This window comes from Phocoena phocoena, chromosome 8 (genome assembly GCF_963924675.1).
Source record: "Phocoena phocoena chromosome 8, mPhoPho1.1, whole genome shotgun sequence".
Taxonomy (NCBI): Eukaryota; Metazoa; Chordata; class Mammalia; order Artiodactyla; family Phocoenidae; genus Phocoena; species Phocoena phocoena.
The window spans coordinates 8,878,123-8,899,970 of NC_089226.1; the positions used below are offsets into that span (position 1 = coordinate 8,878,123).

General features: G+C 42.9%; 1 protein-coding gene across 2 annotated transcripts in view; it reads left to right on the forward strand.

Moving 5' to 3' along the window:
- Window positions 1-308: 308 nt before the first annotated feature.
- FEZ1 (fasciculation and elongation protein zeta 1) overlaps window positions 309-21,848 on the forward strand; it is a 40,597-nt gene continuing 19,057 nt past the window's right edge. Inside the window, exons 1-3 of one of the 2 annotated variants that reach the window (XM_065881965.1) lie at window positions 309-487; window positions 6,062-6,417; window positions 13,388-13,487. In XM_065881965.1, the coding sequence (XP_065738037.1) occupies window positions 6,107-6,417; window positions 13,388-13,487 (411 nt within the window). In that variant the 5' untranslated portion in view covers window positions 309-487; window positions 6,062-6,106. The remainder of the gene's footprint in view (window positions 488-6,061; window positions 6,418-13,387; window positions 13,488-21,848) is intronic. The other variant, XM_065881967.1, reaches the window with a different exon arrangement.

The following is a 21,848-nucleotide window of genomic DNA, read 5'->3' on the forward strand; positions in this document are numbered from 1 at the left end:
TTCATGGAGAAGCTACAGTGTCAGGCCCTCCCTGTGAGAAATCCACACTGGGAGTTATTGCAAGCGCACATCTTGAGCTTCTGAATATTCATGAGGGAAGCAGAAAGACCAATGCTAAAGGGGGGAGAAATAGTAATTCATAAATATTAATAAAGGCAGGCCACATGCACCAAGTAGGGCTAGGAATGTTAATGAGAAGATGACGTCCGGGTCCTGCGCGTGCCCGTTGGGCGGGTGCCCGGCGCGGGCGCGGCCCCCGGAGCCCGGGCACGAGCGCGGGGGAGGTGGAGGTGGGGGTGGGGTAGGAGGGGGGCCGGGGCGGGGAGGAGGGAGCGGAGCCGGGCGCCGGCGGAGCTGCGAGGGGAGCGCTCGCTAGCTCGCGGCTGCCGCTGTCGCTGAGCTGCGCTCCGGCCGCTCCCCGCGGCCAGTGGATGGGGGTGTCCAGCTGAGCCCCGCGATCCGCCTTCCTCCTCCAGGACCCGCACAGGTGCAGTCGCGGGGGGCGACCTTAATCCAGACCGACCCACTGCCGTGGGTGGGGGTGGACGGGGGTGGGGAAGGAGGCCCCGCGACTTGGGATGCTCCGGCCGGCAGGTCTGGAGGCGCCGAAGCTCCTCACCCAGGACGGTCCCATCCCGGAATCGGAAAGGGAGAACCCGGAGGCCGTCGCCCTCCTGCCCAGCCCTTCACGGGAGAGCAGCGGGGCGCAGCGCCCGGTGCCGGGAGATACCGGATGATGGGCACTTCAAGCATCATCGGAGCCGCGGCCCCCCAGCCAGGCGTGTGTGTGTGTGTGTGTGTGTGTGTGTGTGTCGAGAGGCGGCGCGGTTTGGGGACTGGGGGAGGCAGGGAACGCAGCCCGATGGTGCTGGAGCCGTGGGTCGGTACCTCCTCTCAGGACCGTTATCTGGTCCGGCTCTCTCGACGCCCCAGAATCATCTATGCCTCTAAGAACCTGACCCCGCACCCCGCCCGTGCCCCTCCTTGGGACGCCGAGCCTCCTCTCCCCAGGGACCGTGCATTCCTGCAGTGTCAGAACCGCTGGTAGCTGCCGCAGACGCTGGCGGAGCGATTGTTTTACCGCGAACAGGTCGGAGAAAGGACGGGTGTGATGGTGGTGGGGCACGCTGCCCTCCTGTGGGCCCAGGGCCTCTGGGGCTGGGAGCGCATCTGACGGAGCCCCCAGGGGGTACATCACAGCTCTCTCTTCTTCTCTCTTCCCTATTCCTGCCCTACTCGCCGCGACACCTCCCGACCCCCTCCGCTCCCATGTCCCGGTCTTGTTTGGCTGAAAGGGCCGCGTGCGGCCTGCGCGGGATGCCCCCGGCTTTCTTGGATCTCCAGGCTTTGTGCCGCTTGGAGGAGCCTTTCTTTACCCCAACAGACTGGGGGAGGGGGATGTGAGATGAGGGTGAACGGAGCAGCAGGAGGAGGGGGAAGGGGGAAGCGGAACCGCAAAGGGGGTGCTGACTTCTATGCGGTGAAATCCTCTCTTTCCGTCACAACGTGCAGCTTGGCAGGAGCACGTACCCTGGCTGGGCTTTGCTGAGCAGTGGGAAACCGAAGGTGGGTCAGTGGAGGGCAGCTTTAGGGATGCTATGGGGGCGGGGCATAGAATCAACTGGTCTGTGGGGCAAGTAGTGGGAAGAAGGGGAGATGGAATGGGGCCTGTGTGGAGGTGCAGAGGCCCAGCAGGGGGAGGCATGGTGCTCCGCTCAGCAAAGCAGGCCCTGGGAAACGGTGCTGCAGCCCCGAGCTGCAGTTACTATGCATCATTGTGCTACACGGGAGGCTAACCGCGTGTTTCCTACTGGGTCTCTGTTAAGTTCTGAGCCGTCTTTTCTTTTCCAAATGACAGCATCTATTGGGAACCAAAATAAATGGAATAGATTATAGGACATAAGCAAACTATAGTCCTGCACTCCTGTTCTGTGATAAAGAGAAAGAGACAAGACCACCCTCCTATGGTTCCTTCTTTCTGCCATTCTTCATGTATTTTTTTTTTTTTTTTCAAATTGATTTTGGAAGTACAGAGAAAGAGGATAAGCTCTCAATTGAATTATCCCTAGCTTTTAAGGGAAAGAAGCTTCTGAAATGAGCTGTGACTGAAGACAGGGGCAAGCTTGCCAGGATGCAAGGGTAGGACATCTCATTCGGGGGGCAAAGTTACCCCACCAAGAGAGAAGAGCAAAGGAAGGAGAGAAGGGGAACCCTTTAAGAAGGACTGCCAGCTCTAACCCAGAGACCCCTCCTTGAGGCCTTGGTGGGGCCAGTCAGATGCCTGGCTCTCACCTCCTGTGCCACAGCCTGGGCTCTTTCTACAAATTCTGGGCTCAGTTTGGGAGTCAGGTGACTTTGATTTTCAATGCAGGCTCTCAGTTTTAGTTTCCTCCCCACCTGGCCGTTCACGCGGAGCTTCTTGGCCCCTGGGTAGTGAGTGAGTTGATGAAAAGAAACCAGGCGATATTGCACATCGTTCAAATGATCACATTTCTGAACTGTAGAGCTGTGATATCCATTTCTTCTTTTATAATCTTCTAGGTGAATCTATTTTCTCTAGAGCCTGGGCTGAGGATAGGTGCTTTCAGGATAATCTTTGTTGCCAACGCTCAAAACTCAATCGCAGCCCTAGGTTCCACTTGGCTAGCCCTCCTGTTACTGGTTAATGTTATAGATCGTGCTGTTTCAAATCAGCACCCTCCTTGATATCACCTTCTCACACCAGCTCCCTTGTCCCCTCCAGGAAGAGTACAGATTTAAAGGAAGCGTGATATCTGGCATACCAGCTGGTTAGCTTTCATGTCTCTCTGAAATGGAACCAGCGATCTGAGTAGCTTTGACCACATGAATTGAAAATAGCAGGGGTGCCTTAGTAAAAAAGATGGTAACATTCATTCAGCAATAGTCCTCTCATTTGATACGCATTGTGAAGCATCACACATGGAGTATCATGGCAAGGATAGTTTTTCTTTTCCTTGAAGCACTCTCGCCCCTCATTTCCACGTAACTAAGTTAGCCTCGCTTTCCTGATATTATCGACATTTACTGGATACTTCATGCATTCCACACGTCGTGCTTAGTACTTCCAAGATTATCTCATTTACTCCACCAAATAACCTCCAATATAAGTGCTATTTAAACACCATTTTAGGGATGAGGAAGCTGAGTCAGAGAGGCTTATAATTTGCCCAAAGTCTCATAGCTAGGAAGTAATAGGAACAGGATTGGACCCTGGGGCCCGGCATTAACCATCAGAGTCCTTCCTCTCTCCATACAAATCCCTTGTCTGTAAAACCTTCCTTACTCTCAGTTGCACTCAGTGATCTTTTCTAAACTCGCTTTTTTGGCACTCGGAGGTTCCTAATCTTTTCTGTGCTATGAGCCACTTTACCAATGTCGAGAAACCTTTGGGATCCTTCTCTGAATATGCTTTTAAGTGCATAAAATAAAACATGGTTATATTCAACGAGCCCTTGGGGGTCTGTCGACCATAGGTGAAGAACCTCTAGCTGGTAATTAGTTGTGTGTATATTGCTTAATAGCTGGATTGTCCAATATGGTAGCCACTAGCCATACGTGGATATTGGACACTTGAAATGTGGCTGATCCACATGGAGACATACTGTGAATGTAAAATACACATTTCAAAGACTTAGTATAAAAAAAGAATGTAAAATGTCTCTTTTTAAATTAATATTTAAAAATATGGATTACATTTTGCAATGGCAATATTTTGTATATATTAGATTAAATAAACTATACTATTAAAATATATCAATTAAAAGTATTAAGTTAATATGTTATTAAAATGAACTTTCAGAGGCATTAACTCTATACCGACACCTTCATTTTAACAAACGAGGAAATCAGGACCCACAGTGCTTGTCACTCAGCCAGCCTTTGGCAGGTCTGTTGGCTCCTGAGCCTGTGTTCTTTCCAAGCTGTCATAATACTGCTTTTATATCTTTTTGTATTCCAAGGTCCTGTTATGTTGCCTTTGCAAACTGTAAATACTCAGAATATGTTTTGATGAGATGTGGTGGTAACTGACTTAATCCCAGTAAAATCCCAGTAAGAACTGTCCGGGTCCTCACCTGGCGTACCCTCTGCCTCGCTTATTTAGAGTTTTAGTTTTGTAGGTAGAGGTGGAGAATGGCAGTCCTGGGGCAGAAGCCGTGGTTTTTGCTGTCTGTCTGTTTTGCTGGTCCTCTTGAGGTAGTGGTTCCATTTAAGCATCTATCTGGATCAGTCATCACCTAGATAGGAGGGAAAAGTTTGGTTGCCTTGCCGTGTTCCAGGGAAGGAAGCTGAGTAGGTGGAGAAGGGTATGATAGACAATAACGCTTGTGCTGCCTGCAACGGAAAATGAAAACTGTGTGAGGGGGACAGAAGATCATTTGTCAGTGAGCACACATTGATTGATTGCCTCGCTGCAGGCAGTGTGTGCTAGAAACCATGGAGGGTATCCAGAGGACGTCTCTGCCCTCGAGGAATTTAAATTAAAATTGGGGAAGGGCTTGGATGTACGCACAGATGGTTAAATCACAGCGAAAGGCAGTGTATGTAGAGGACCCGGAGCTGTTGGGAAATGAAGGGAGGTGAGTGTACAGCCTTCCAGGGTGTAGTGCCCAAGGTGGTTGTGGAGTCTGGGCTTTGGAGCACATGAGTCTCTGGGTCTTATCTCTTACAGGGTACTAGGTCATTTAATCCATTCTTCTAGTTTCAGACATATGCTGTGTGTCTGGGAAAAGCTCAGGTGCTTGTTTGAAAGTCTGTATTAGTGTTCAATTAGTCTATCATTTATTGATGAGAGTAATAATATCCAGGTCCATGAAGCCCTATCCAAAACCCTTGGGGCCAGGCATGTTTCAGAATTTAGATTATCTCAGATTTTGGAAGGCGATAATAGAGCGCATATTCTGCATATCATCCCCCGGGGCCTGGGGTATCAATCTCTATAGTTTAAAAAAATTAAAATTTCTGCAGCAAAACACACTAAATGGGATAAATTAAAACCATGAACAGCTCTATATTCATGTAGATCAGGTTTAGTTGCCAAACGTGTTTAGGTCAGGGCAGGTTTTACCACCAAATAAGTTACGAAAAACTTCCAGGTGTTTTTTTGTTTTTTAATTACTTTATTTTATTTATTTATCTCTGGCTGTGTTGGGTCTTCGTTGCTGTGCGCAGGCTTTCTCTAGTTGCGGCGAGCGGGGACCGCTCCTCATCATGGTGTGCGGGCTTCTCATTGCGGTGGCTTCCTGTTGCGGAGCACGGGCTCTAGGCGCGGGGGCCTCAGTAGTTGTGGCGCGGGGGCTCAGTAGTTGTGGCTCGCGGGCTCTAGAGCGCAGTCTCAGCAGCTGTGGCACACGGGCCCAGCTCCTCCGCGGCATGTAGGATCTTGCCGGACTAGGGCTCGAACCCACGTCCCCTGCATTGGCAGATGGATTCCTAACCACTGTGCCACCAGGGAAGCCCAAACTTCCAGTTTTGAGAGCACATGGTTAGGGTTGTGGACCTATTGTAATAGAAATAATAATAATAAAATAATAATAGAGAACATAAACTGAACAACATAGACGTTTATTATCTGCCAGGCACTGTTCTAAGCACTTACCAGTGTTTACTCCCTTAACCCTGAGGACAGTCCTTTGAGATAGGTCCTGTTATTATTTCTGTCCTGAGAAGAATAAAAGGGAGCACAGAGAAGTTAAGTTACTGCTAAGGTCACAGCTGGTAAGGGGCAGAGCATGATGCAAACCTAGGCAGTCTGGTCCAGAGGCTGCATGCTTAACCGTTAGGCTTTGTTTCTTGGAGCAGGGAATTGGAAGCAGGTGTGCCTCCAAAATGTATGCTAATTGGGTTAGCATTATTCACACTAACAATGATATTTGAACTCCTTAAGGGTATAATAGCGAGGAAGTAAGGGAGCGATGGACCAGTAAAGCGGAACTTTTGTTTTTAGAGGGATGAGAGTTATGGAATAAGTGATTATGGTTCCTTAGCAGAGTTGGCACAAAAGTCCAGTCCAAACTCACATCACCCTGTTTAATTCTTCTAGATAAACGGCTCCTGAGCATTGCAGTTGTCCTATTGCTGTACAAGAATGGAGGCCCCACTGGTGAGTTTGGATGAAGAATTTGAGGACCTTCGGCCCTGCTGCTCGGAGGACCCAGAAGAGAAGCCACGGTGTTTCTACGGCTCATCTCCCCACCATCTAGAGGACCCCTCCCTCTCTGAGCTTGAGAATTTTTCTTCTGAAATAATCAGCTTCAAGTCCATGGAGGACCTGGTGAATGAATTTGATGAGAAGCTCAACGTCTGCTTTCGGAACTACAACGCCAAGACCGAGAACCTAGCTCCCGTGAAGAACCAGTTCCAGATCCAAGAGGAGGAGGAGACCCTGCAGGATGAGGAGTAAGCTGTCTTAATTGCCCTCTCTTGCCTCAGATTAGAGCCCTGGAATCTGGGGCTTCTTGACGTAGAACGAGTTTCTGTCCTTGGGTTCATGGCATATTACTTATATTTTTCTCTGTGAGGCAGCGCCCTGGTAACTGCTGACATTGTTCAGTTATGTCCCTTTACAGTTACTCATAGAGCTTTCTTAAGTTGAAACCACAAAGGAATGAAGGATTTTTAGGAAGTGGGTTTTTCTAGATGCAAAATTGAATTTCAGGAGCATGGTACATTTGGGGGTCTGTCTATCTTCAACTTTCTTTATATCCATGGTAACCCACCCAGATATTAGAAATAAGGACCAGAAAAAAATTTAGTTAACTGTGACAGAGGAATATATGTCGTTGGAACAATTTGCTTTACAAAACACCAGGATTGTGAAAATCTCCAAATTGTTTATAACCCCTTAGGACTGGAAAAATTATCTACAAATGTTAAGATATGTCCAAATAAGAAAGCATACACATTGAACCAAGAGAACAGGGAATTACTCTGGACACAATAAAGGTGATAACCAGGTGAAGTGGCTTTTGAGTATGCAGATTCCCTGTGTCACTTACTAGCCACCTTGCAGGGTCTTAACAGAAGTCAAGAAAAGGAATTTGAGAAAAGTGCTGTTCAAGGAGGGACTAGAAAAGAGAAGAAGGGAGTGATTTGTCATATAAATTAAAGAAAGGTGTTTGGGGCATTTAGTAAAAATAGGCATAAATTCCCCATAGGGATAAAATATGCATCAACTGTTCTTTAGGGATCACACAAGAAATGTCAAGTTGTTGGCAGTGGAAGTTTGGAGCAACTGTACTTTTGGTTTCTCTTTTTATGGACTTGGGTGGGAAGAGTTGCCCATGAGTAAGTGGGGGAAGAGGTTTGTCCCACAGGATTGAACCTGATTGTATTGGGCAGACAGTTCCTTATTTGATGACTACTGAGACTGTATCTCTGTGAATACAAGGGTTGTATATCTGTCTGTCTTATTCATTATTATCTCTCCACTGTCTGATTCAGCACATGGTGTGTAGTAAGTGATCAAATAATATTTTTGGAGTGAATATTGAATATCGAATGACCTGGATAAGCAATAATAGCTAGCCTCGTAGGTGCACTTAATGTACTTCTAGGCCCACGCCACTTCCTTCTTTTCTTTTTAATTAATGCTAGCCTGAAGGCATGATCACGAGAACATTTCACTCTGGTGACCAGTACTATAACTGTGGGCTACGTGTTTCAATTCAATCTTAAGTTTCAAATTGATTCTTTTAGATTCTGAGCCTTTTATAGTTTGCTCAACTCCTCAAGGTCAAAAAAGAATGGCTCTGGGGCTTTATTATACAGAGTAGCTTTTACTGTTATCTACTTCATTGCACCAGGCAATGGACTAGAAACACGATGAATTGCGATTTTCATACTCTCACTAACTCACTGTGTGACCTTGGGCTTGTCACTTAACTCTAGTTGACTGCGTGGGTCCTCATCTTTGGGACCTCCCGAGCTCAATCTTGATGAAGCAGGGCTAAGGACTTGCCAATAAGCTAATTTCTCACCTCACCCAGGCTGTGCTTGGAAAATTCCTTTTGCTTCCCACAAATCATTTCTCCCCTGTCCAAACCACCCCTCTGCCTCATTAAGGACAGAGGCCCAGCAAGCAGGTTCTTACTCTTTCATAGCACATTAGCAGAGGCCACTCAATGTTAATTACCGTCACATGAGATTATTAGTCTTATCCTGATTTTTCTGACTTGCCTGCCTCATTGACTGCCTCAGCTAAATGACCTAAGGTTGAATAATTCCTTGGAGATAAAATATGATTTGGGGAAAGTGTGGTGGGAAGAATCTGGGACGAGAAATCGTAACACAGTGGTTTCTAGGCATTCCGCGTATCTAAAGCTTTACAACTTAAAATAAAAATTTGAATTAAATTACACACTTTGTTTTAGAGACACCTATCAAGCTATTTCAACTGTAAAATTATGATGAGGTAAAGGAAAAAGATAATTTAATATCCAATGTGGTTAATAGTCTCCTGAGCCCTGCTCTGGTGTTCTAATAAACCTGCTTAGGTTTAGTAGTTAGAGATTTATTTCATCCACCAATGAGTCGAAAGTGTTTTGGGTGGGTTAGAACTATACAATAGAGGCTTCAAACAAAAACAATGAAATTCTTGGTCAAACTAACCTCCTGAAAGATAGCACGAATCAGAAAGCAGGGTCAGTGATTCCCTTTGAAGTTTTGACTTCTTTAGTTTTCATTTGGAACTATGTAGCTCCGAGGGAATTGGCTGAGATATCAACTCTTCTCTGATTCGTCAGGGCATGGAAGCCCTAGGCGTTAAAACAGAGTCAGTATGTATCTATATGTATTTCTTGTTTCTAAATTTAGAAAATATTCCAGAATCTCTTCTTTGCATATGTAGGAACACCCTTTCCTTTGTCATAAGAGATCCGACCTGGAGGCCTACAGAGTGGGAATGGTCAGCCCTCACCCCACTTCTTGCTTCACCGGGGTCCCTGTCTTACAAGGACCCTGGAGACAGAGGGGCCAAACATGTGAGAACACTGACAGTCCTGTCCTTCCGGTAGAATGACTGGATTAAAGGTCATGTTAAAAATCAAGTTCGCATGATAAATAAACACCCTGGAGTCAGCCATGCTTTAAGTCGAAGAGAAGTGACTCCCAAATAATCAGATAGGGAAAGTCGACAGATGCCTGTGATCTTTAGGAAAGTTCATTCTCTTCTCAGAGGTTCAGTTTTCCCCATGTGGAAAACCGAGATAGGATGAATTCTACTGAAGCATTTGAAAGAATCTAAAAAGTTGTTCAAAGTCATTGATGTGTTAATAATTCATAACTCCTAAGTATTAACAGCAAAAGTATACTCATGTTAACACACATCTAAGTGTGGATATTGGCCTGACTCGACACAAATAAAACTGGACAAGGGCAGTAGCCAGCCTAGAGGGGCTTAAGGGAAATGTTCCCAAGTTGGAATTCTGACAAGCACTGTAGGCTGTCTACCATATTGTCAGGAATAGGTATGTAGGGGTGTGTGTGTGTGTGTGTGTGTGTGTGTGAGTGTGTGTGTGAGGATTGATGTAGCCTTGATAGCTATGTTGCCAGTTCCAGACCCAGATTTTTGGATACGTGTCTTGTCCAACCTGTTCTGTTTGGTTTGCTCATCCTCTGTTAGCATCCTTTTCGAAATCCCTAGCCCTCCATGGTGAAAGATACTTACGGTCATTTCTATAGGCATCTAAGCCCATGATATAAAATATGCACATGAAAAGGCTTTTCTGTTATTACAGGGACTGAGGGAGCAAATTGGATCTCAGGCGCCATGGCAGCGTGATGACAAGAATGGAGGGAACCTGTTTAATCTTAGTTCTTTGATGAAAGATATAGTGGATAGCTTTCAAAGTCTCCTTTCCCCAAGATAAGTGTAAATAGCAGGATGCTTCTCAGGAAGTGGAGTTTTACAGTCCACCCAGGATGCCTCTAACAGGGAATATATCTCTTCCCAAGAACCCTGCTTAGGGTAAGATGGATAACCTCTCCGGGGAGAAAAGTCCGTCCCATTCTCTCCCTCACAGAAAGCTTTGTGTTTTTCCCTCCCACCGCCATTCTTCGTTCCCGTGCCTGCCTTTGCCGTCCATTTAACCTTCCCTGGGCTGGAGATCTAGACAGAAAGCAGGCGCGTACCCTTGCTGACCTTCCCATTTCTCCTTTCATAGACTGATGAAAGCACCAGGTCCAGAATAATGCAGTTATAGACTTTCCACGCAGAGCCGGCTGCTGAACTGCTGTTCTAGGCTGTGATTTGGAACTTGGCATATTGTTCTGGTGCCCATGCCCATCATAAAGTTCATAAAGAATTGGAATAGTTAAGTGGGTAGGAATATAGGCTCTGTAGCTGTATTGCCTGGGTTCAAATACAACCTCTGTCATTGCTGGCTGTGTGAATCTAGATGAGTTAATTAACTTCTCTGTGTTTCAGGGTTTTTTTCTCAGTACCTGCCTTATAGAGTTGTGAGGAATGAATGAATTAATCCACAGAGAGTTTAGGATAGTACCTGGCTTATGCATAGTAAATGCTCAGTAAGGTTGGCTGCTATGGTTATTATTGTTAAATGGACCCTGAATGAATACGGGAAGGGTGTGCAAGTGATGACAAAGAGATGAGAGTCGTTCAATTAAAGGTTGCTTATGAACCTCAAAGGATAAAAAGTATGTTCATCAGAAAGCAAGAAGAAAACTTGAAGCAGAAAAAGGATGACTTGATATCCCGAGGAGATAAAGGTTTAGGGAATTGTCATTAAAAGTCTGGAATTAGAAGGTAAAATCCAGAGTATGTCAGTGAAGGCTCAGGTGAGAAAAGTTGCCACCCTAAATGATTTGAGGCAGTCTCCAGTTGTCACTTTAAGGATATAAACAGTTTCAAGGTCATTGGAAAGTGTGCGGTCCATTCAAGGTTCCAGCTTCCATCCTATCTAGGAGAGGTACAAAAGGCTCCTGCCTGTTTTGGGCTTTGCTGAATTTTATTTTTCCAGGCGCCTGCTGCAGGGTCAGACCTGAAGGTCAGTGCCTGCATGCAGTTGTTCATTCTCGACGCAGAGAGTGTAATGCAGTGATGCACGGAGGACTTGACTGCTGACCTTCCTAGTGGGTGTGGCGCTGGGACTTTTGGAGACAGCAAATCATATTTGCCTCTTGGCTTTAGAACGCTAATGAGACTTGGATTTAGAATTAGGCTGGATTAATGAAGCTCTAATAGTGCTTGATGGAAACTGGATTATCACCCACGTTTAAGACGTAGACTGAAATCCTGCTGAAGAGATGTCGAATGAACACTTGATGAGGTCTCTCCAAGTGCCTTCTTGTAATTGTACTACAAAAAATGAACAAGTGGATAACCAAAGCAGTGCCATTATATTGTGTTTTCTTGAGTTGCTTTTTTTTTTAATCACCAAATTGTGTGCATTGTGCACTAGGAAAATCTCCTTGATTATATACCCATATGTCATATGTCATTCCAGATTTTATATATGTTAAGAACACTCCCCTCCCCCATTTTATGTATCTGATTTCAAGTGTCTGTGCTCTGATATATATATAAATATATATATACATATACATATATATATATATATACACATCTTGCTATATATATAAAATGTGCACTTATCTTTTCAGCATCTTACACCATACTTTGTCATGTTTTGGATTTGATCTGTATGTGTACATAGTTGCTTATTTTTAAATGACCATTTCCTTATATTAGTATATCTAAATAAATTGTACCTTCTTATACCTTGTTTCCCAGGTATCATTCATGTTTGATGTGCATAGGCTCCTGAAGGAGATTGCACTGAGCCCTCATTATTTCATTAGCTAATATTAACTCAAGTGCCGCTGGCTTCCATGGATGGTATTCATTATTTTAGGAGCTTGGTTTACTGATTTACATTAATCTCTTAGTGTTGACTAATTTATTCATTTTCCTGTGTGTGAGAGTTTGTGACTTCGGGATTTTCCCCAAACCCCTTCCCATTTTTTTCCCCAAGAAAATCTTTCTGAAATAAGTGAGTTAAGCGAAAAGAATTGTAGAATACCCTTTCTTATAATGTACCTATCAGAACTTTAAAAAAGAAATGTAATAAAGGGAACCCTATCTTCCCCCACTAAAAACTAATTGTGTAGACAGTGGTGTATTTATTGGTTCCTTTCATATATTTTCTTTGGAGTCTCCACGAGAGAGACAGGGCACACTTAGACTCTGCATTGCTAGAGTACAGGATTGTGCCACCCTGGGATCCCTAGAACATTTTGGGTGATAAGTAACGTTTAGTAGCATTGGCATCATCCCCTTACCTACATTAGATGTCAAGGAGTTAATTCTTGACCTTTTAGATTGCAGGCAGTTAACCCTTGAACAGCATGGGGATTAAGGGCGCTGACCCCCGGGGTAGTCGAAAAATCCATTTCCTGCTGTTTCTGCCTCAAAAACAAAGGAATTAGTAAACCACAAGGGCAATAAGCTGAAACAATTTGAATAGAGGCAGGACTCAAACCCTACTTCTTTTAAGTGCACATACTGTGATCTCTAATCAAACACAAACTTTCCTCCACACTTAAAGTGAAGAACTGTAAAATACTGGTGCGACGATATTTATCGGAAAAGAAATCCACATGTAAGTGGATGCTCACAGTTTAAACTCGCGTCGTTCAAGGGCCAGCTGCATATATAAACTAGACAACTGACCCTGATCTTTTTTTTTTTTTTGCGGTACGCGGGCCTCTCACCGCCGTGACCTCTCCCGTTGCGGAGCACAGGCTCCGGACGCGCAGGCTCAGCGGCCATGGCTCACGGGCCCAGCCGCTCCACGGCACGTGGGATCTTCCCGGACCGGGTCACGAACCCGTGTCCCCTGCATCGGCAGGCGGACTCTCAACCACTGAGCCACCAGGGAAGCCTGACCCTGATCTTAATGAGATTCAGCCAGAAAATCTGCCCAGATCCATCTCTCTCTTCCTCCCTCCCCTTCTTCTCATTCTTCTCTGCCCATAAGAAAGGAAACATGGACATTTCTTAAGCTCGTGAGACAGGAGCCATTTGGTTGAGGGGCAGATTTAGTTTCAGGGGCAGTTTATCTGTTGCCAGAGGTGTTTTACTTGTAGACGCTACTGGTGAGAAGTTCCTCTTCTCTTAAGCAAACACCTTTGGCACTGAGGCTCCTGGCCAGGGCCCGTTCTCTTGGCTCCTGTCCTGGTAATGCCTGAAATTCAGTTTTGAAGCTACTTCGCTCCTGCATGCTGGAAGGCAGATGATCTCAGCCTGGCACACACAGAAGCCTCTCTCCTCCCCTGGCCCAGCTCTTCCTTCCTCCAGGCCAGGCCAGGCAACAGATGTGTGCTAATGAGAGCTTCTCTTTGTTTACAGGGTTTGGGATGCTCTAACAGACAATTACATCCCTTCACTCTCAGAAGACTGGAGGGACCCAAACGTGGAGGCTCTGAATGGCAACAGCTCTGAAACTGAGGTACCTCTCTGGGGCCCCCAGCTTAGCAGGGCTTGAGAAGCTGTGGATTCCAGTTAGAAAGACATTCAGTAATGCAGCAGTCTTCCCCATTATGTAATGAAGCTCGACATCATTGCTGGGAAAGTAGAAGTTGTGGAGGAAGTGAAAAATAAGATGAAGGGGGACATCCAGGGTGTATGAGGTGATTGGAGTGATTGTAAAGACTGTAAATGCAGATCACTTCTGTTGCTCATCATCGGCCTACAACATGCAAAATAAGGTGATCTGAAGTAAGAGAGGAGAGTGGATATAATGGGCTTTTTTTGTGCTCGAATAATAATGGTTAAAAAAAAAAAATCAGAGTTTCCCATCTAAGATGGACAGTTCAGTCCCATCAAAAAGTGTTGACAAAAAAAAAAAAAAAAAAAAAAGTGTTGACAGACTTGTGACCAGCTCAGGGCCTGGCTAATGGCCAGAGTGGGGACCCAGATAATAGTGAGGTGACCATGCAACGGGGAGGAATTCTTTATGAAACTCATTAAACAGGCACTTATATGGCTGGACCTGAGTCACGGTCTGTGGTTACTGATGCCGAAGAGGAAAGTAGCCTACGGACTTCTGAAAAAGTAAAGAGAAGACTGATTTTGAGTTGACTTGCGTAGGTTATGGAACGTGACCTTTCAGAATATCCAAACTGCCCCTCCTAGCTGAATATACATATAGAAAGCGAAATCACGTAAGGGCTCTGTCCTTGCTAAAAGCCTGTTTCTACCTTGCTTAATCTTCTAGTTTCATTTATAAAGGAAATTTGACAATTTCTTATCAGGAAGGGCTGTCACAATCCTGTACGCACAGCAGATGAGGGTGGGAGGTGGATCTGATCTTTCTAGGTGCTCCAGGAGTGAGTCCAAGGAAGAGCAAGAACCAGATTTCCCTTACTGGGCGACATTTCCTGCAGATCATTGGCCAAAATAGCACAGCAAAGAGATCAGCAATTGGCCGATTTGTTGAAAAGGTGGCTGAATATCCTTTTTAATTCTTCTAATACTTAGCCATCCAAAATACTTAAAACCGCAAGTATAGACTTCGAAACAAAGAGATTTGCTTCAACCCTTCTTAGCGTGGATGTGGGATGTCTCAGGTCCTGTTTTGAACTCCCGGGCGCTTTTTTTCTCTTGCAGTACTTCTATGGATAGTGTTTAGTACTTACCCAAAATGCAAAGGAGAAGATAGGCAATAATGGAATAAACCTAGTGACTGAAATGAAATCAGGTCCGTCATGGTGCAAAAGGCAGATTTTGCTTTGTTATCTCCTTTGCCACATTTCCAACTCATTTTGTGGATTAAGCCAAAGTATATATAAGATAGCCTACCCTTCAAAAGGACTCTAATTTATCCTCATTTGCAGATTTCCCTCAAGAGGGTTAATATTTCAGGGCAAACTGAATGACCCTGAGAAGGATGATCTTGAGCTCTGCTTCTTGTAGAATATTCTCCATCTGACCCACGGGAAATGGACGGCGTAGCAAAAGTGGATGGATTAAGGTTGTTTTATTTTAGCCTCCTTTATTATCTGGATTCATTACAGTAGAAGCTCTTTTCACTGACATCAGTTTCAACGACTTGCTATATAACCAGTGCTCTGTATTCCTTCTGTAAGACATGCCAACCGAACGCCCTTGGCATGCGGCATGCACACGACTGGTAGGCTTCTCTCTGGGAAGTCTTCTCTCTTCTTCCACTTAATTCATTGCCAAGAATCAGCTGTGTTTGTTCCCAAACCTGTTCGTGCTTGTCCTTGTGACTGTAACCAATGTAATGAAATGTTATGGAAACTGTAGGGTTATGACTGCAAAGACAGTCATTGTTTGCTTTTATAAAATCAAACACATGTGTGTAATTTTAAAAGTCAAATAATACTTTTAAAATAATACGAGACAACAAAAAATATAAACAGCAGTCTCTGACTTATCTTTCCTGGCTCCATAGAGGCAACCACTTCGACTTCTTATAGTTGTTTCTTTTGGCGGGTACCTACAATTTTCTAAATAACACATTTATGTTACTACTTCTTTGATTATCTAAAATGAATAATTTTGGCTGTTGTCCTTTATGGAAGATAAGATTTAAGTCTCTCGCATCACCTCAAATACTCACATTTGGCCTTCTCCCTTGTCACCAATTAAATCAATATTACAAGTACACACTAGGGTAACTGTGTAAATACTGTTTCTTGCTGAATCATGTAGTGTTCTATAAGAATATTTCCTCTCTTGTACAACTTCTTATTTAACCTAGAGTGAAGAATTGCCTTGTTTTTTCATTTGCTTAGCTTCCTGTATATCTATCATTAGTTCAACCCCAAACTCTGAGTGAACCCTACATCTCATAATATGTTTTAAAAAAATCAGATAGTCTTTCAATTCAATCAAAAAAAAAAAGATCCAAACTAGTACCCTCCATCTTTCTGCTATAAACTAATCTGGTTGTACTCTAGATCTGGTGCACAGCTGTTGTCCTGGGAAATCTTCATGTCTCTCTCTCCTATCCTCTGACTGCCATGTTTTTATTTTTCTGGGTATGTTCCCTTGTTTTGGTGAAAAAAATTCAGTATATTCTTGAGAAAGGGTAGAGAGGAATATATTTGTTAGAATAGATGATGAGAGTGTCTTTATTCTCCCATCATACTCTTGATTGAGAATTTGACTTGATAGAGTTATTTTAGGTTGCAAGTGAATATTTACTCAGAATTGCAAAGCCATCATTATCCTTTCCTCCAGCTTTCAGTGACGATTGAGAAGCCCCATTTAGAATCCATTCTGATTCTTTGTCTTTTATATGTGACTCTCTTTTGGCTCTCTCTAGAAGCTTTCAGAATATTCTCTTTTTCCTTTCTCATTTCTTTTACAGTAATGTGCCTTAGAGTGAGCTTTCTTTTTTTCATTCAGATGAATTATAATCCATGGCCCCTTTTGACCTGGAAGCTCATGACTTTAAATTGTGGCATGGTTTCTTGTTATTTCTCTGAAGATGAATTATTTCCATTTTCTGCCTCTATTGAGATGATTATATGGTTTTCTCCTTTATTATGTCAATGTAATGAGTTACATGAATTGAGTTTCAAATGTTAAATCAACCTTGCATTCTTGAGATTAAAGGCAACTTGGTCATGGTATATTATTCTTTTCCTTTTTAATCATAGCTTTACTGAAGGATAATTGGCATACAATAAACAACACATGTTAAAGAGTGCAGTTTGATAGGTTTGGACATATGTATACGTCTGTGAAACCATCACCACAATCAAGATAGTGAGCATGTCTGCATGTCCATCACTCTTCCCTTTCACCCCCCAATCTTCAGGCAACTAGCTGCTGTCATCATAGATTAGTTTGCATTTTCTAGAATTTTGTATAGGTGGAATCACGCAGCATGTACTTTTTTGGGTCTGATTTTTAAAACTCAATGTAATTATCTAGATACTCATCTATTTTATTGCATGTATCTACATACATTCCTTTTTATTGTTGAGTAGCGTTCCATTATATGGATATACTATAATTTGCTTATTCATTCACATGTTGATGGACATTTGGGTTTTTTCCAGCTTCTGAATATTGCGAATGAAGCTACTACGAACATTCTCGTATAAGTCTTTTTGTGGACATGTCTCTGTTTCTCTTGGGTAAAAACCTATGAGTGGGATGTCTGAGTCATATTGTAAGTGTCTTTTTCACTTTTTTTTTTTTTTTTTTTTTTTTTGCGGTACGCGGGCCTCTCACTGTTGTGGCGTCTCCCGTTGCGGAGCACAGGCTCCGGACGTGTAGGCTCAGTGGCCATGGCTCACGGGCCCAGCCGCTCCGCGGCACGTGGGATCCTCCCGGACCGGGGCACGAACCCGTGTCCCCTGCATCGGCAGGCGGACTCTCAACCACTGCGCCACCAGGGAAGCCCTGGACAGCCTTTTTGATTTTAGTCATTTGAGTGGGTATATAGTAGTATCTTATTTTAATTTGCATTTTCCTGGTAACAAATGATGTTAAGCATCTTTTCATGTGCTTATTCACAGCCCATGCATCTTCTTTGGTGAAGTGCCTGTTCAGATCTTTTGCCCATTTTCTTAGTGGGCTGTTTGTGTTCTTAGTAATGAGTCATTGGAGTTCCTCATGTTAAAAGATAAAATGAGGCATATTAAATTTCTGAGAGTTTACCTGAGCAAAAATCTGTTCGAATCAGACAATGCCAAACCCAAAGTGGGTAGGAGTGCTCCATCGACAGGAGCTAGAGGAAGAACTTTTACAGAGAAGAGGTGGAAGCAAAGGAAGGAAATTATCTGATTGGCTGTAGCTTGAGTGGTTGTATTATCTGGAAAAGTCGGGGTGGCTGTTTGTGAGTGGCTGTCCTTTGGTTTGAGTTCTTAACCTTGAGGCATTAGAGGTTTTGGTTTGCTTAGGAGGCTCCTGAAGCATTCAAGTCATCTCAGTCTAATAGCCTCTTTGTTTACTTATTTTAACACGTATATTCTAGATATAGTCCTTTTTCTGTTGTATGTTTTACAAATATTTTCTTCTCGTCTATGGATTGACTTTTAACTTCATTAACAGTACATTTGAAGAGCAAATGTTTTTTAAATGTGATGGAGTCCAGTTTATTCATCTGTGTTTAATAGTTTGTGCTTTTTATGTAGTACTTAAGAAATTGCCAAGCCCAGGGTCACTAAGAGTTTTTTCTTAAGTCTTCTAGAAGTTTTGTAGTTTTAGCTCTTATATAGTTTATGATCCACTTCACATTAGTTTCTGTATATGGTGTGAGGTTAATGTCAGGGTTCATGTGTATGGCTATCCAATTGTTCTAGTACAATTCATTGGAAATATCCTTTCCATATTGAATTGTCTTGGCACCTTTGTTGAAAATCAGTTGACCTAAATGTGTGGATATATTTCTGAATTCTCTGTTCTGTTTCACTGATATATGTGTCTATCTTAATGCCAATATTATGCTATATTCATTACTGTAGCTTTATAATAATGTCTTGACATAAAGCATAAGTCTTTCAACTTTGTTCTTTTTTTTCAAAGTTGCTTTGGCTATTTTAGGTCCTTTGCATTTCTGTATAAATTTTGGAATCACCTGATCAATTTGTACAAAGAAACTTGCTGGACATTCAACTGTGATTGTATTAAATCTATAGAACAATTTATGTATGTAGATCAATGTTAATGTGATGAATTACACTAATTGATTTTCAAATATTAAACCAACCTTTCATTTTTAAGATAAATCCCACTTAGTTGTGATAGATATCCTTTTCACGTAATGTGGGATTTGATTTGTTTATATTTTCTTAAGGATTTTTGCATCTATGTTCATGAGGAATCTTTTTAATTTTCTTTTCTTGTAATGTCATATGGTGAGTTGGGAATTTTTCTTCTTCTATTTTCTGAAAGAGTTTGTGTTGTATTGGTATTATTTCTTCCTTAAATGTTTGATTGACTACACCAATGAAACTATCTGGACCAGGGGTTTTCTCCGTGAACGTTTTTGATTACAGATTCAATTCCTTTAATAGATATTGGGCTGGGCTTCCCTGGTGGCACAGTGGTTGAGAGTCCGCCTGCTGATGAAGGGGACATGGGTTCGTGCCCCGGTCCGGGAAGATCCCATGTGTGCGGAGTGGCTGGGCCTGTGAGCCACGGCCGCTGAGCCTGCGCGCCTGGAGCCTGTGCTCCGCAATGGGAGAGGCCACAACAGTGACAGGCCCGCGTACCACAAAAAAAAAAAAAAAAAAAGATATTGGGCTATTTAGATTTTCCACTTCTTCCTGAGATGATTTTGGTAAAGTGTGTTTCTTAAGGAATTTATTCATTTAATCTAAGTCATAGTATTGACCACAAAGTTGTTTATGATATTCTCTCATTCTTTTAATGTTAGTAAGATCTATAGTGATGTTCCCTTTTTTATTACTGTTATTGTTGATTTGTGTTTTCTCTCTCCTCTGTCCCTCTCCCTCACCCCCTTCTCATCAGTCTGTTTTTGGGTTTATCACTTTTATTAATCTTTCCAGAGAACCACTTTTTTTTTTTTCCTCTGTGTTTTTTCATTTTCTAGTATGTTGATTTCTTCCCTTAACTTGATTGTATCCTTCTTTGTATTTAAAATAGGGTTTTACTTCACCCTTTATTTTTTTTTTATTTTTATTTTTTACGGTACACGGGCCTCTCACTGTTGTGGCCTCTCCCATTGCAGAGCACAGGCTCCGGACGCGCAGGCTCAGCGGCCATGGCTCACGGGCCCAGCCGCTCCGCGGCATGTGGGATCCTCCTGAACCGGGGCACAAACCCGTGTCCCCTGCATCGGCAGGTGGACTCTCAACCACTGCGCCACCAGGGAAGCCCCACCCTTTATTTTTTAAGCTTCTAAAGTGGAAGCTTAGGTCATATTTTAAACTTAAAAAAAATGATCTTAGTCTATTTGGGCTTCTATAACAAAATACGACAGACTGGGTGGCTTATAGACAACAGAAATTTACTTTTCACAGTTATGGAGGCTGGATATCCACGATCAGGGTGCCAGCATGTTTGATTCTGGTAAAGGGTCTCTTCCAGCTTGCAGACTGTCATCTTCTGGCTATGTCCTCACAGGACACATGGTACAGAGGAGCTCTGTGGAGCCTCTTTTATAGAAATACACCCCCACTGATGAGGGTTCCACCCTCCCCAGCACCTCCCCAAGGCCTCCTTATACCATCACATTGGGGGTTAGGATTTCAACATGAATTTTGGGAGGACACAAACATTTAGTCCATAGTAATAACATAAGCATCTTAAAACAATAACATTTCTTTTAAGCATTGCCTTAACTGAATCCCACAATTTTGATGTGGTATGTTTTCATTATCATTCAGTTCAAAATATTTTCCAGTTTCCTCTTTCTTTTTTGGCCTATGGGTTATTTAGAAGAATGTATATAGATATTTTGTCATTGATTTCTCATTTAATTTTGTCAGAGAACAAAATCTGTACAAATTAAATCTTTTAAAATATATTGAGACTGATATATGACCTAGCACATGTTGTATCTTAGTGAATGTACTATGTATCACTGAGAAGAATGCATATTTTGCAATTGTTGGTTGTGATGTTCTAAAAAGGTCAACTAGATTAAGGTGGTTTATAGTATGGTTGGATTCTTTATATTCTGATTTTTTGTCTGTTTATTTTATCAATTATCAAGACAAGAGTGTTAAAAATTTCCAGTTATTACCCTGGATTTGTCTATTTCTTTCTTCAGTCCTGTTAGTTTTTGTTTTATATATTTCGAAGCTCTGTTGTTAACTGCATATACTTTTATTATTGTTATGTCTTCCTGATTGACCCTTTTATCATTATGAAATATCCTTCTTTATCTCTGGTAATACTCCTTGTTTTGAAATCTGCTTTGTCTGATATGAATTTAACCACAACAGCTTTCTTATGCTGTTAGGTATACATTTTTTTCAATCCTTTTACTTTTCATCTATCTGCGTCTTTAAAATGTATCTTTTATAGATTGTATGTAGTTGGGTCTTTTATATTCAGTCTGACAATGATAATCTGTGCTTTTTAGTTTGCTGTGTTTAGTTCACTTGCACAGCATTTAGTTCATTGACATTTGATGTAACATGACTCGTTTGTGTTTAGGTGTACCGTCTTGCATTTCTATTTGTTCCATCTGGGTTTTTGTTGTTATTGTTCCTCTGTTTCACCTTCTTTTGGGTTAATCAAATACTTTTTGGTATTCCATTTTATATCTACCTTTGGAATTTTAGTTATACCTCTTTGTATAGCTGTACCTTATTTTTAGTGGATGCTAGATTGGCATCTGCTCTCTAGCATCTCTTTTTTTTTTTTTTTTTTTTTTTTGCGGTACGCGGGCCTCTCACTGCTGTGGCCTCTCCCGTTGCGGAGCACAGGTTCCGGACACGCAGGCTCAGTGACCATGGCTCACGGGCCCAGCCGCTCCGCGGCATGTGGGATCTTCCCAGACCGGGGCACGAACCCGTGTCCCCTGCATCGGCAGGCGGACTCTCAACCACTGCGCCACCAGGGAAGTCCTGTAGCATCTCTTTTGCTGTTGTCTTTTCTCCAGTTCTCTTTGTCCCTGTGGGATATTCTTTTGATCCCTTTACTCTCACTTTAGCAGAGTTTCAGGAGATAACTGTGTGTGCTCAATCTCCCACGTACCTTCCTTCTACTGTTCAAAAACAGAAACAGGAAACAAAAGTTGTGTTGTAATGTGGATGATGCAAGAAAGACTACATGAAATTCTACTCGGAGGCCCATCATGGAAGAAAAGGCCTTGGCCTTACGTTAGGAGCTTTGTGAATGAATAAATGTACACTTA